The sequence below is a fragment of the Coregonus clupeaformis genome, chromosome 19 (genome assembly GCF_020615455.1).
Source record: "Coregonus clupeaformis isolate EN_2021a chromosome 19, ASM2061545v1, whole genome shotgun sequence".
In the NCBI taxonomy this organism is placed as follows: domain Eukaryota; kingdom Metazoa; phylum Chordata; class Actinopteri; order Salmoniformes; family Salmonidae; genus Coregonus; species Coregonus clupeaformis.
The window spans coordinates 20195491-20209478 of NC_059210.1; the positions used below are offsets into that span (position 1 = coordinate 20195491).

General features: G+C 45.5%; 1 protein-coding gene across 3 annotated transcripts in view; it reads right to left on the reverse strand.

The window, feature by feature from the left end:
* syt12 (synaptotagmin XII) overlaps nt 1-13988 on the reverse strand; it is a 57264-nt gene that overhangs the window by 13503 nt on the left and 29773 nt on the right. For all 3 annotated transcript variants that reach the window (XM_041837646.2, XM_041837644.2, XM_041837645.2), the window contains one exon: nt 6787-7197. In XM_041837646.2, the coding sequence (XP_041693580.1) occupies nt 6787-7080 (294 nt within the window). In that variant the 5' untranslated portion in view covers nt 7081-7197. The remainder of the gene's footprint in view (nt 1-6786; nt 7198-13988) is intronic.

Genomic DNA, 13988 nt, shown 5'->3' on the forward strand with positions numbered 1-13988 from the left:
TTTTATGAAATAGTTTTCATGAAATAGTTGTAACTAAAGTTTGTATTGCTACGGATTTCACTACACGGTCAGCCTTTACGGCTGGGACAGAGCAGGCTAAGGCTAGCAGTGCTAGCCCACCGGTGTTTTTATCCACGGTTGGGTACAAATGCTTCAGGTGTGAGATGATTTCCACACAATCACAAGAATAAGATAAGGTGGAACTTGAAAATAAACAGGGATTTGTCTGCCCTAAATGCACCACCATCAAGCACTTTAGGGAAGAGAGCCCCTGGCTATGTAGTTCGGCTGCGAGAAAAGGTTATATAATCTGCTTTCTAAGTACACCGACCTTGCTGTAACCCAGGCAAACCGAACCTCAGTTTTAAATGCCTCCTATAGCAAAGCTGTCGATGGGTCAAACGGCGTTAATCTGTACCAATCCAACAGACAGATGTTAAGCTCAAATTCGCAGCCCATGGGAGACTGGACACTCGCAAGGCGTAGGAGTTTGGGAAGGCAGTCTGGCCACCCTTCATCTATCCGAGAAGATCCGATCCAGCTATCAAACAGCTTTTCCCCGCTTGAGACGGACCTACCTGCCCCAGGAGTCAGCACGGATCCTGGGTGTATACCAACAGCCGGCGGCCAGTGGCACCCTGCCCACAGACACCGCAGTTCAGCAGGTCGCTTCCCCATCGGATTCCATCACAACCACCATCATTGTGGGCAGCTCGATGGTGAGAGATTTTGGCCTGCCTATGATCTGTGGACCGACCAAGGTCCACTGTCACCCAGGAGCCCGTGTCCACGACATCAACTCCCTCCTGCCCACGGTTCTGGCCAACTACTCCAATATTGAAACCATTGTCACTCGTAGATTTGAACAGCCTTCGATTTAGGCGATCTGAGGAACTGAGCGAGGACTACATGTTTTAAACACCCTCGCTAGCACAGTGAAGAGAATAATTATCTCTGGCACCCTCCCATGCTACCGAAGGGGCTCGGAAAGTTTCAGCCGACTCTTTGCCCTGAACGAGTACCTGAATACATTTTGCAATGACAGGAATGTCTTTGTGACAACTTTGATTTTCTGTGGGAGCAACCAGCACTTTTTAAAAGAGACGGGATTCACCCTAACCGAAGGGGTTCCAGGATTATTTCCAGCAACATCGCAAATTGTTTTATAGACTGACGGACATGGTCTGGTAGTGCTCCAATTCTCCCTTTCAGAATAAGCAACAGAGGACTTGTAAAGCATGTCAACTCCTGTAGAAATGGCACTATGGTTATTGTGAGAAACCTCATTTATGTTCCTTTAACTCCGCCTTCTAGTGAGTTTACAGTATACAAACTGTCATCTCCTACCATTCTGATAGATTGGAGAAAACGTGGTTGTAACGTTAATAATTTGGTTGTTATTCCATTGGTTACCTCGATGTACATGCCCACACTCATTGAATATGGCGCATTTAAATGTTAGAGCAATCACATGTAAAAACCTTTCTTGTGAATGATCTCATTACTGAGCGCAAAGTTGATTGCATATTTCTCACTGAAACATGGCTGTCATCAGACTGTAGTGCCACTCTTATTGAAGCCTCCCCCCCCGGACTATAGCTTTTCATACTCTATCAGAAAAGGGAAAGAGTGGGGGGACATCCTCTATTTTTACTACTGCTCTCAGCTGTAAGGACATTTCGTTTGGCGACTTTGGGTCTTTTGAGCATCATGCTATACTGTTTAAATGTCAGCCACCTGTGCTGGCCATAACCCTGTATAGGCCACCAAAGCACTGCCCCATTTTCTTTACTGATTTATCCGAACTATTGTCCTTGAGAACTATGATAAAATCATTGTGTTGGGTGATTTTAATATTCATGTTGACAAAGACACTGACTCCAAGGCCATTGAATTTATGAATCTTTTGTGCTCTATGGACTTTATCCAACATGTTACTGGGCCCACCCATAACCGCGGCCATACTCTGGAGCTGGTTATTACCAAGGGGCTTTCTATTGACATAGCCTCTATTGTTGATGTTGCTTTATATGATCACCTTGTGTATTTTTTACTACCTTGTTGCCCATAGCACAGGGTAATAATGAACCCATTATTAAGACACGCTATCTTACCTCTGAAGTTGCTACAGATTTTATTGAATGTATGACCAATAATCCACCACATATTCTGCCTTCCTCTTGTGATGATTTAGTTGATAACTTTAATAGCAAATGAAGGGCAACCATTTATACCATAGCTCCAGTAAAGTTGAAAAAGGCCAAATCCAAACAGAGAGCCCCTTGGACGAGTGAGGAAACGAATCAATTAAAGAGGAATTGCAGAAAGGCAGAGCGGAAGTGGAGAAAGTCAAAATTGCAGGTCTATTATAATATTCTGATAGAGCAACTTGGCATCTATAACAAGGTAATTAAACATGCCAGACAGGCTCATTTTTCTAACTTGATCACTATTAATCAGAATAATTTGAGAGTGCTCTTCTCGATCATTATATGGCCTAATAAATCCTACCCCGCTAACCTATGTGAACTTTCCTCCACATCTAAATGTGATGAGTTTGCAGCATTTTCAGAGATAAGATAACCAACATTAGGCTGGGTATCAGTCAAGCAAGACCTGATGAGAAGTTTAATGTTATGTGCCCTAGCCTACCACGCAAAGGCACTATGAATTTATTTTCCCTGGTTGACACAGACATGCTCAGGAAACTTAAGCCTTCTACCTGCCTTCTCGATCCTATCCCCACCACCTTCTTCAAAACAGTTTTTAATTGCATATCTAAAGAAGTGCAAGCTATTGTTAAAAACCGCTATGGTGAAACCCCTTCTGAAGAAAAGTAATCTAGATTATTCAACTCTTAGCAATTTTTGGCCAACCTCCAACCTTCTATTCTTAAGCAACATTTTGGAGAAATTGGTTTTCAAACAGCTAAATGACTTTTTAACTGCCAAATGTATTTCTGAAAAATTCCAATCTGGTTTTTGTACCCACCACAGCACAGAGACAGCCTTAGTTAAAGTGGTGAATTATCTTAGCGCCAACACAGATGCCAAACAGCTCTCTGTCTGTCACGCCCTGGCTCTGGGGACACTTGTATGTTGAGCCAGGGTGTGAGTTTCATTTGTATTCTATGTGTTCCATTTCTATGTTGGCCAGTGTGGTTCTCAATCAGAGGCAACGAGTGTCAGCTGTGGCTGGTTGTCTCTGATTGGGAACCACATTTAAACAGGCTGTTTGCCCACAGTGGTTGTGGGATCTTGTTCAAAGTTGGTTTGTGTTTGACCGTTGACTGTCACGTTATCGTTTTTTGTTGTTTTGGTCGTGTTCACTAATAAAGAGTATGTTCGTCTGCAACGCTGCGCCTTGGTCCTCATCTGTTCTCGACGATCGTGACAGAAGATCCCACCAAGACTGGACCAAGCAGCGTGTCCAGGAGCCATCGCCGGGGGAGTCTCTAGTGGATCGCCTTTGCTATCTCGACTGGGCCAAGCCTAGTGAAGAACAGAGAGGTTGGACTTTGGAGCAGTGGGGTGAGAGTCTGGCGAAAAGTATGGAGACCTGGTCCACGGGTAGGAGGCAACCCCAAAACATTTTTAGGGGGGGGCACACGGCATGGGCGACTGGGCAGCAGGAGGCTGCCACAGGGCGATTTGGGAGGTTAGCAGAGGAGGCCGCCAGGTTACGGGGGCTACTGGTCAAAGAAGGGAAGGAAGGTGTAGAGGCACGGCGAGAGGTACTGGGGTGTGTTACCAGTCCGGTCCGGCCCGTTCCAGATCCCGGTGTAGGGCCAGTGGTGTGTGTCCCCAGTACGGTTCGGTCTGTTCCTGCTCCCCGCACCAAGTGTACGGTGCGTGTCGCCAGCCCGGCCCGGCCTGTTCCTGCCCCTCGCACCAAGCCTACGGTGCGCGTCGCCAGCCCAGCCCGGCCTGTTCCTGCCACTCGCGCCAAGCCTATGGTACGCGTCGCCAGCTCGGCCCGGCCTGTTCCTGCTCCCCGCACCAAGCCTATGGTGCGCTTCGCCAGCCCGGCCCGGCCTGTTCCTGCTCCCCGCACCAAGCCGATGGTGCGCGTCGCCAGCCCGGTCCGGCCTGTTCCTGCCACTCGCACCAAGCCAGGGGTGCGAGTCGTCAGCCCGGCCCAGCCCGTTCCTGCTCCACGCACCAAGCCAGGGGTGCGTATCGTCAGCCCGGTCCGGCCCGTTGCTGCTCCACGCACTAAGCCAGGGGTGCGCATCATCAGCCCGGTCCGGTCCGTTCCTGCTCCACGCACCAAGCCAGGGGTGCGCATCGTCAGCCCGGTCCGGCCCGCTCCTGCTTCCCGCACCAAGCCAATGGTGCGCATCATCAGCCCGGTCCGGTCCGTTCCTGCTCCACGCACCAAGCCAGGGGTGCGCATCGTCAGCCCGGTCCGGCCCGCTCCTGCTTCCCGCACCAAGCCAATGGTGCGCGTCGCCAGCCCGGTTCGGCCCGCTCCTGCTCCTCACACCAAGCCAGTGGTGTGCGTCGTCTGTCCAGCACGGCCCGTGCTTGTTCTCCACACCAAGCCAGTGGTGGGCGTCGTCAGTCCGGCACGGCCCGTGCCTGTTCCACTGGTGCCTGGTCCGGCACCGGTCAGATGCGTTACGCCGGAGCTAGAGCAATCCGCTCCATCAGTGTGCAGTCCAGCTCCGGCCAGCGGGGCCAGACCGGACCAGGGGTACTTTGGGGGGTTGGAGAGGGAGTGGGGATCAGGCCCGGAGCCGGATCCGCCGCCAAGGCGGAGTGCCCACCCGGTCCCTCCCCTGTGGTATTTAGTTGGCGCGGTCGGAGTCCGCGCCTTTAGGGGGGGGGGGTACTGTCACGCCCTGGCTCTGGGGACACTTGTATGTTGAGCCAGGGTGTGAGTTTCATTTGTATTCTATGTGTTCCATTTCTATGTTGGCCAGTGTGGTTCTCAATCAGAGGCAACGAGTGTCAGCTGTGGCTGGTTGTCTCTGATTGGGAACCACATTTAAACAGGCTGTTTGCCCACAGTGGTTGTGGGATCTTGTTCAAAGTTGGTTTGTGTTTGACCGTTGACTGTCACGTTATCGTTTTTTGTTGTTTTGGTCGTGTTCACTAATAAAGAGTATGTTCGTCTGCAACGCTGCGCCTTGGTCCTCATCTGTTCTAGACGATCGTGACACTGTCCTTGTACTCTTAGATTGAAGTGCTGCATTTGACACTGTTGAACATGATGTCCTTCTGGATAGACTGGAGAGGTGGGTTGGCCTCTCCGGTCCAGTTCTAAATTCTAACCTATTTAACCGGTCGAGAGTTTTTTGTAACCCTTGGTGGACATAACTCAGAGAAAATACATATCACATGTGGCGTTCCACAAGGTTCGATTTTGGGTCCGGTACTGTTCAGTTTCTATATGTTACCCCTTGGCAGCGTTATCAGAAAGCACAGCATTGATTTTCACTGCTACGCAGATGATACACAACTTTACATTTCTGTGTCACCAGAGGAATTTAGCTCCAAGGATAAATTATTAGACTGTATTAGTGGGCGGCAGGTAGCCTAGTGGTTAAGAGTTTTGGGCCAGTAACTAAAAGGTCGCTGGTTCGAATCCCTGAGCTGACTAGGTGGGGGGGGGAGGGATCTGCCAATGTGCCTTTGAGCAAGGCACTTAACCCTAATTGCTCCTGTAAGTCGCTCTGGATAATAGCGTCTGCTAAATGAATCAAATGTCAAATGTAAATGTATTAGTGATTTAAATACTTGGATGGCTCACAACTTTCTTCAGCTAAATCAAGACAAGACCGAGGTACATATTGTTGGAGCCAAAGCAGAGAGAGAATCTAGTCGCACATTTTAATTCAAAGGCAATAAAGATAAAATACCAGGTTAAAAAAAAACTAGGTGATATTTTAGATTCTGAACTAAATTTCAAATCACACAATAGGAATATGACCAAAATAGCTTTTTACCACCTGAGGAACATTGACAAGGTGTGGACCTTTTCTCTCTCAGGCTGAGACTCGTCTATGCTTGACGACTGTAAAGCTCTCCTGTCTGGTCTACCCAAGAAAGCCATTGGTCAACTGCAAAACGTACAGAATGCTGTAGCACGGGTACTGACCAAGACCAGACGGAGAGCACACATTACACTGGTTTTAAGGTCTCTGCACTGGCTGCCTGTGAGTTTTAGAATACATTTTAAGATTCTTCTATTGGTTTATAATCAATCCACGATTGTGCACCCCAATACATGTCAGACATGTTTTTAAGTTATGTACCCAGTAGGCCCCTCAGGTCATCTGGCACTGGCCTTTTAACTATCCCAAAGCCTAGGACCAAGAGGCATGGAGAGGCAGCCTTTAGTTATTATGCCCCCAGCCTCTGGAATAGCCTGCCAGAGAACCTGAAGGGGGGACACAACTGTGGACATATTTAAAAGAGATCTTAACACACATATTTTTAGCTTAGCTTTTCTTTAGGGTGCTTTTTAGTTGTTCAGTTTGTGTCATTCTTTTGTTTGTTGTGTAGTAAATATTTCAGCTTTTATTTTCATTGTTTTTTATTAGTTTTTTTCCTATAAAGCACATTGCGTTGCATTCTATGTATGAAATGTGCTGTATAAATATAACTTGACTTGATATGATCGATGGCTTTGTTCATTTCTGAGAACATTTTCTACAAGAATGATCCCAGAACACCATTAGTGTTGCATCTTCAGTGAAACATGATATCACAGAACCATTCTGCAAAGCCAAAATAAAATATGATAATATCAATCTAAAAGACTATTACCACACACACTCACCCTGGTGACGCCCACGTTGAGTTCCTCAGGAACCAAGGTGACCCGGATAAAGCAGCCGGGGAAGTCCCCTTCCTCCTTCTCCAGCAGGTCCTTGCCCTGGTGCAGGGCGATGTGGAGCACCCCCGGCCCAGGCCCTGGTCGGGCCTCGTACTCCAGGGTCACCTCCAGCTGCCCCACTGTGTAGTCGTGGCCAAAATTGTTGCCGATGGAGGAGATGGAGCTGAGAGAGTCGGTGGACATGGAGCGGTTGAAGGGCACCACCCCACCGGCAGGATCCATCAGGTCCCGGCTCATCAGCTCCAGGTGGCCCAGGTCCCTCAGCCCGTCCGGGGTGTCCACCAGCTGCAGGCTGGGCTTACGACTCAGGTTGATGGAGGCGGAGGCCCGTCGGTGGTTGTTGGCGACCACTCTCTGAGGATACAAACAATGCAAAATTACACATCAACTCTTGCATCAAGGTCTAAGAAATTCAATAATATTTTATTAGGTAACACTTCATATGAAGGCGGTATACATAACAACTTTATGAAACCAGTCATAAGTACCTTTATGTGTGTTGCAGTATTATTCACAACAACCTTCGTAAGACATTTATTCAACATCATTCATAAGAAATTTCCAAATTAAAGGCCTATTGTAAAATGGAAATGTGTATTTTAACTGTCACAGTACCCAACCTCCTAACACACCATTTATTTGTATTTTTATTTTTTTAACCTTTATTTAACTAGGCAAGTCAGTTAAGAACAAATTCTTATTTACAATGACGGCCTACACCAGCCAAACACGGACGACGCTGGGCCAATTGTGCGCCGCCCTATGGGACTCCCAATCACGGCCGGTTGTGATACAGCCTGGAATCAAACCAGGGGGTCTGTAGTGATGCCTCAAGCACTGAGATGCAGTGCCTTAGACCGCTGCGCCACTCGGGAGCCCATTCACGCAACATGCTGGGAGTTTAGGGGTTAAATGCATTGCTCAAAGCCCTGGGTGTAGTACCTTTCAAATACATAATCTAGCTGAGCTTGCCTGGGGCAATGAAATCAATGGAATGGTCCCAAAAGTGCAAACTCCGCCCACCCATCTGGCACTCCAGGCATGCTCAAGCAAACGCTCAAATAATGTGAAAGATTTCTGACACCATTAGGATTGCACCTGAGAAATGGTTTGCCATTGTAATGTTGTAGTAAGCAATCTTAGCTGAGACCTGAAGACTTGCATTACCTCCATTACCTTTATCTTAGCAGTCTAAGACAGTATGGTGGTGAGTGAGCAGGAGACCTGGGCTTGAACCCACCCCAGTTAGTAACACCAGCAACCATCTGGCTCATTCCTACCAGAAATGTTCATACTATAATAATAAGGGACCTCTTATGAATAATGTTGAATAAATCTGTTACGAATGCTGTATGAATGTATATTGCAACATTCATGAAGGTGTGGTGAATTCCTTATGTATACCCCTTCATATAAAATGTTACCTTAGTTTAATTTCAGGGTACAGTGTGAACCAGTATCTGTGCGTTAGAGACCTCTCTAACCCCAGAAAGCGCAGATTAAAACTCCCATTCACCAGCTCTGCAAGCGTTATAATTTCAAAATACGTTCGTTGATCACCAAATATGGAGTTTCGCTGAGCAAATATCTTCATTTACTCCCGTTAGGCCCAGTATGTACTTCCAAAAAAAGGTGTAAATAAAATGTACAAGCAACCTCCAATGTATTGAGCCGTTCTAGACTAACAACCTGTGCGTGGTAAGTAATGAGTGATTGGAGGTGCCGAATAGACATTTGTTTTTCGTTTTTAGTACATTTTTATTTATAACTTTTTGGTAAGTACATACCAAAAAACATAGTGGTGCAGCCAGGAAACGGTGCTGAGCTCGTATGCAAAATCTTTATCACAGGTCCACCTTACCAAACTCTGGAGAGAAAAACGGCACATTCACACATTCTCCTTCTCTTCGGTAGCACGTGTTTGGCCATCCTGATCCTCAAAACTAAATCATGAAGCTATACATGTACATTTAGCCTACCTTCTGCCACTTCTCTTGGGTAATCGAGTATCCTCTCCATCTCCAGCTGCCCTTTTCCACTTGAATTTATTCCGTTTGTCAATTGTTTTTAGCATCTATTAGTAGGCTGGACAATAGAACGAGTCAAATTTCACCCAAGACTGAAAAACAGCCAAAGAATGTTGGTTGAGCTGGAACACTAGCGCGAGGCCATAGCAAATAAATTGAAACGAACCTTCGCTGAGCCTCTTTTGACTGGAATGAAACTTAGAATTCAATTTTCCCTAATAAAATGATACCTTTTCATTTCACTACTACAATCTGTTCTTAGGACGAAACTGAAAAATAACAACTTGTGTAGAAAGTAAACATCCGCACCTCGATGGTGCCAAGTGTGCTTATGTCTGCATAAGGAGGAGGTAGGGAAAAAATGGCAACTTCTGACTATTTCTGGTCTAGAGATCGATGACAATGGAGTACGCTGCCCAGCCTTACATAATTAGAAAGAGGAGATTATCCTGAATAAAACGATGTCCTACTTGAAAAAATCTAAATGTACACATTGCGAGATATTTGGCAAAATATCCCAGCATACCTCTCCATAGGAAAACAATGGGGGGAGCTCAGCATTCCAAAGGCAACAAGTATTTTGGGGCTAGCGTTTAATGACAACGGAGTACGCTGCCCAGCCGTACATAATTAGAAAGAGGAGATTCTCATGATTAAAATGGTTTCTGACTTGAAAAAATCTAAATATACACATTGCGAGATACACTGCTCAAAAAAATAAAGGGAACACTAAAATAACACATCCTAGATCTGAATGAATGAAATAATCTTATTAAATACTTTTTTCTTTACATAGTTGAATGTGCTAACAACAAAATCACACAAAAATGATCAATGGAATTCAAATGTGTCAACCCATGGAGGTCTGGATTTGGAGTCACCCTCAAAATTAAAGTAGAAAACCACACTACAGGCTGATCCAACTTTGATGTAATGTCCTTAAAACAAGTCAAAATAAGGCTCAGTAGTGTGTGTGGCCTCCACGTGCCTGTATGACCTCCCTACAACGCCTGGGCATGCTCCTGATGAGGTGGCGGATGGTCTCCTGAGGGATCTCCTCCCAGACCTGGACTAAAGCATCCGCCAACTCCTGGACAGTCTGTGGTGCAACGTGGTGTTGGTGGATGGAGCGAGACATGATGTCCCAGATGTGCTCAATTGGATTCAGGTCTGGGGAACGGGCGGTCCATAGCATCAATGCCTTCCTCTTGCAGGAACTGCTGACACACTCCAGCCACATGAGGTCTAGCATTGTCTTGCATTAGGAGGAACCCAGGGCCAACCGCACCAGCATATGGTCTCACAAGGGGTCTGAGGATCTCATCTCGGTATCTAATGGCAGTCAGGCTACCTCTGGCGAGCACATGGAGGGCTGTGCGGCCCCCCAAAGAAATGCCACCCCACACCATGACTGACCCACCGCCAAACCGGTCATGCTGGAGGATGTTGCAGGCAGCAGAACGTTCTCCACGGCGTCTCCAGACTCTGTCACGTCTGTCACATGTGTTCAGTGTGAACCTGCTTTCATCTGTGAAGAGCACAGGGCACCAGTGGCGAATTTGCCAATCTTGGTGTTCTCTGGCAAATGCCAAATGTTCTGCACGGTGTTGGGCTGTAAGCACAACCCCCACCTGTGGACGTCGGGCCCTCATACCACCCTCATGGAGTCTGTTTCTGACCGTTTGAGCAGACACATGCACATTTGTGGCCTGCTGGAGGTCATTTTGCAGGGCTCTGGCAGTGCTCCTCCTGCTCCTCCTTGCACAAAGGCGGAAGTAGCAGTCCTGCTGCTGGGTTGTTGGCCTCCTACGGCCTCCTCCACGTCTCCTGATGTACTGGCCTGTCTCCTGGTAGCGCCTCCATGCTCTGGACACTACGCTGACAGACACAGCAAACCTTCTTGCCACAGCTTGCATTGATGTGCCATCCTGGATGAGCTGCACTACCTGAGCCACTTGTGTGGGTTGTAGACTCCGTCTCATGCTACCACTAGAGTGAAAGCACCGCCAGCATTCAAAAGTGACCAAAACATCAGCCAGGGAAGCATAGGAACTGAGAAGTGGTCTGTGGTCACCACCTGCAAAACCAGTCCTTTATTGGGGGTGTCTTGCTAATTGCCTATAATTTCCACCTGTTGTCTATTCCATTTGCACAACAGCATGTGAAATGTATTGTCAATCAGTGTTACTTCCTAAGTGGACAGTTTGATTTCACAGAAGTGTGATTGACTTGGAGTTACATTGTGTTGTTTAAGTGTTCCCTTAATTTTTTTGAGCAGTGTATTTTGTGAAATAAACAGACATACCTATATTTCCCCTATAGGAAACAATGGGACGACCTCATAGTTCCATTATTATTTTTTTTGTTTGATGACGTTTAACTACAATCAATTGGTAACAGCATTGTAAGCTGCCCAAATTTACATAATTATTAATAATAGATTATCCTGATTTAAAATGGTGTAGAACTTCAAACGATTAAAATACATACATTTTGAGATATTTGGCGAATGGCAGTCTGAAAGTTCTAAGAGCAGTCTTTTATTTAACCAGCTTACCATTTATCTGCTGCTATTTGCCTTTTTTGTGTTAGAAATGTTGTGGTTTGAACTAGGCCTCTATGTGAAAGCGTGGCAATAACTTATTAACTTCTCATTATTCACAGATTTACTTCTCTGATGACCAGGCAGGCAGACAGGCAGCACACCTGCATTTCAGCAAAGCAAAGGCTCTTTTAAGAGCTGCCAGATTTATTTAAAAAAGCACATTTTATGTGTCCAGTGTCTGTGTTTATATGTTAAGGGGGTGTTACTTTGGCATATAATGTTACCCATGTAAAGAAAGTGTTTTTTAAATAATTAACTAAATCTATGGTGTTTTTTGTATATGCGAATGGCCATCAGTTTTATTGTTATGCTGAAAGTATGTTTATTTTATGGTTGTAAGTGATAAAATGAACTAGCAAATATTTTATATTTAGCAATTCTGAGTAATTACTACTTCAGTAAGGATATACACTTTATTCAGGGATCTTAGGTACATCAACTTTGATGGTCTGATCAGATTGTTAAAGAAAATGAATGAACTGCAATTACTAAATATTTAAATAGATGGCAGCATAAGACCACAAATGAAATTTCAGAAGAGTAGTTTTATTCCTGGATACCCCCTAAAATAGGTTATATCTAGGGTTAGGTTTTTTTTAAGGCAAAAAAACTGTATGGGTTTATACAGTGGGGAAAAAAGTATTTAGTCAGCCACCAATTGTACAAGTTCTCCCACTTAAAAAGATGAGAGAGGCCTGTAATTTTCATCATAGGTACACGTCAACTATGACAGACAAAATGAGGAAAAAAAATCCAGAAAATCACATTGTAGGATTTTTAATGAATTTATTTGCAAATGATGGTGGAAAATAAGTATTTGGTCAATAACAAAAGTTTCTCAATACTTTGTTATATACCCTTTGTTGGCAATGACACAGGTCAAACGTTTTCTGTAAGTCTTCACAAGGTTTTCACACACTGTTGCTGGTATTTTTGCCCATTCCTCCATGCAGATCTCCTCTAGAGCAATGATGTTTTGGGGCTGTTGCTGGGCAACACAGACTTTCAACTCCCTCCAAAGATTTTCTATGGGGTTGAGATCTGGAGACTGGCTAGGCCACTCCAGGACCTTGAAATGCTTCTTACGAAGCCACTCCTTCTTTGCCCGGGCGGTGTGTTTGGGATCATTGTCATGCTGAAAGACCCAGCCACGTTTCATCTTCAATGCCCTTGCTGATGGAAGGAGGTTTTCACTCAAAATCTCACGATACATGGCCCCATTCATTCTTTCCTTTACACGGATCAGTCGTCCTGGTCCCTTTGCAGAAAAACAGCCCCAAAGCATGATGTTTCCACCCCCCATGCTTCACAGTAGGTATGGTGTTCTTTGGATGCAACTCAGCATTCTTTGTCCTCCAAACACGACGAGTTGAGTTTTTACCAAAAAGTTCTATTTTGGTTTCATCTGACCATATGACGTTCTCCCAATCCTCTTCTGGATCATCCAAATGCACTCTAGCAAACTTCAGACGGGCCTGGACATGTACTGGCTTAAGCAGGGGGACACTGCAGGATTTGAGTCCCTGGCGGCGTAGTGTGTTACTGATGGTAGGCTTTGTTACTTTGGTCCCAGCTCTCTGCAGGTCATTCACTAGGTCCCCCCGTGTGGTTCTGGGATTTTTGCTCACCGTTCTTGTGATCATTTTGACCCCACGGGGTGAGATCTTGCGTGGAGCCCCAGATCGAGGGAGATTATCAGTGGTCTTGTATGTCTTCCATTTCCTAATAATTGCTCCCACTGTTGATTTCTTCAAACCAAGCTGCTTAGCTATTGCAGATTCAGTCTTCCCAGCCTTGTGCAGGTCTACAATTTTATCCCTGATGTCCTTACACAACTCTCTGGTCTTGGCCATTGTGGAGAGGTTGGAGTCTGTTTGATTGAGGTTGTGGACAGGTGTATTTTATACTGATAACAAGTTCAAACAGGTGCCATTAATACAGGTAACGAGTGGAGGACAGAGGAGCCTCTTAAAGAAGAAGTTACAGGTCTGTGAGAGCCGGAAATCTTGCTTGTTTGTAGGTGACCAAATACTTATTTTCCACCATAATTTGCAAATAAATTCATTAAAAATCCTACAATGTGATTTTCTGGATTTTTTTTTCTCACAATTTGTCTGTCATAGTTGACATGTACCTATGATGAAAATTACAGGCCTCTCTCATCTTTTTAAGTGGGAGAACTTGCACAATTGGTGGCTGACTAAATACTTTTTTTCCCCACTGTAGCTCCCTTGATCCTCCCTGTGGCCTTCTGTGTGTACTATATAACTCATTTGCGACGCTTGCTAGGCTCATTATCTGAGGTAGCAACTGCGTCAGATCTACAAATCAATGAACTAGACCTATCCATTTGGTTTGCAACTCAGTGAACCTGCGTGGCATTCGCTCAATTCGATGCCTACGAACACACAGATTTCGACGCATATCAAATTACCCAGCAGCCATTTAGAAACAACAAATCGTCAAAAAAATATGTTATTTCTAAATTAAAAACGGTATTCTGGCTGTTTATC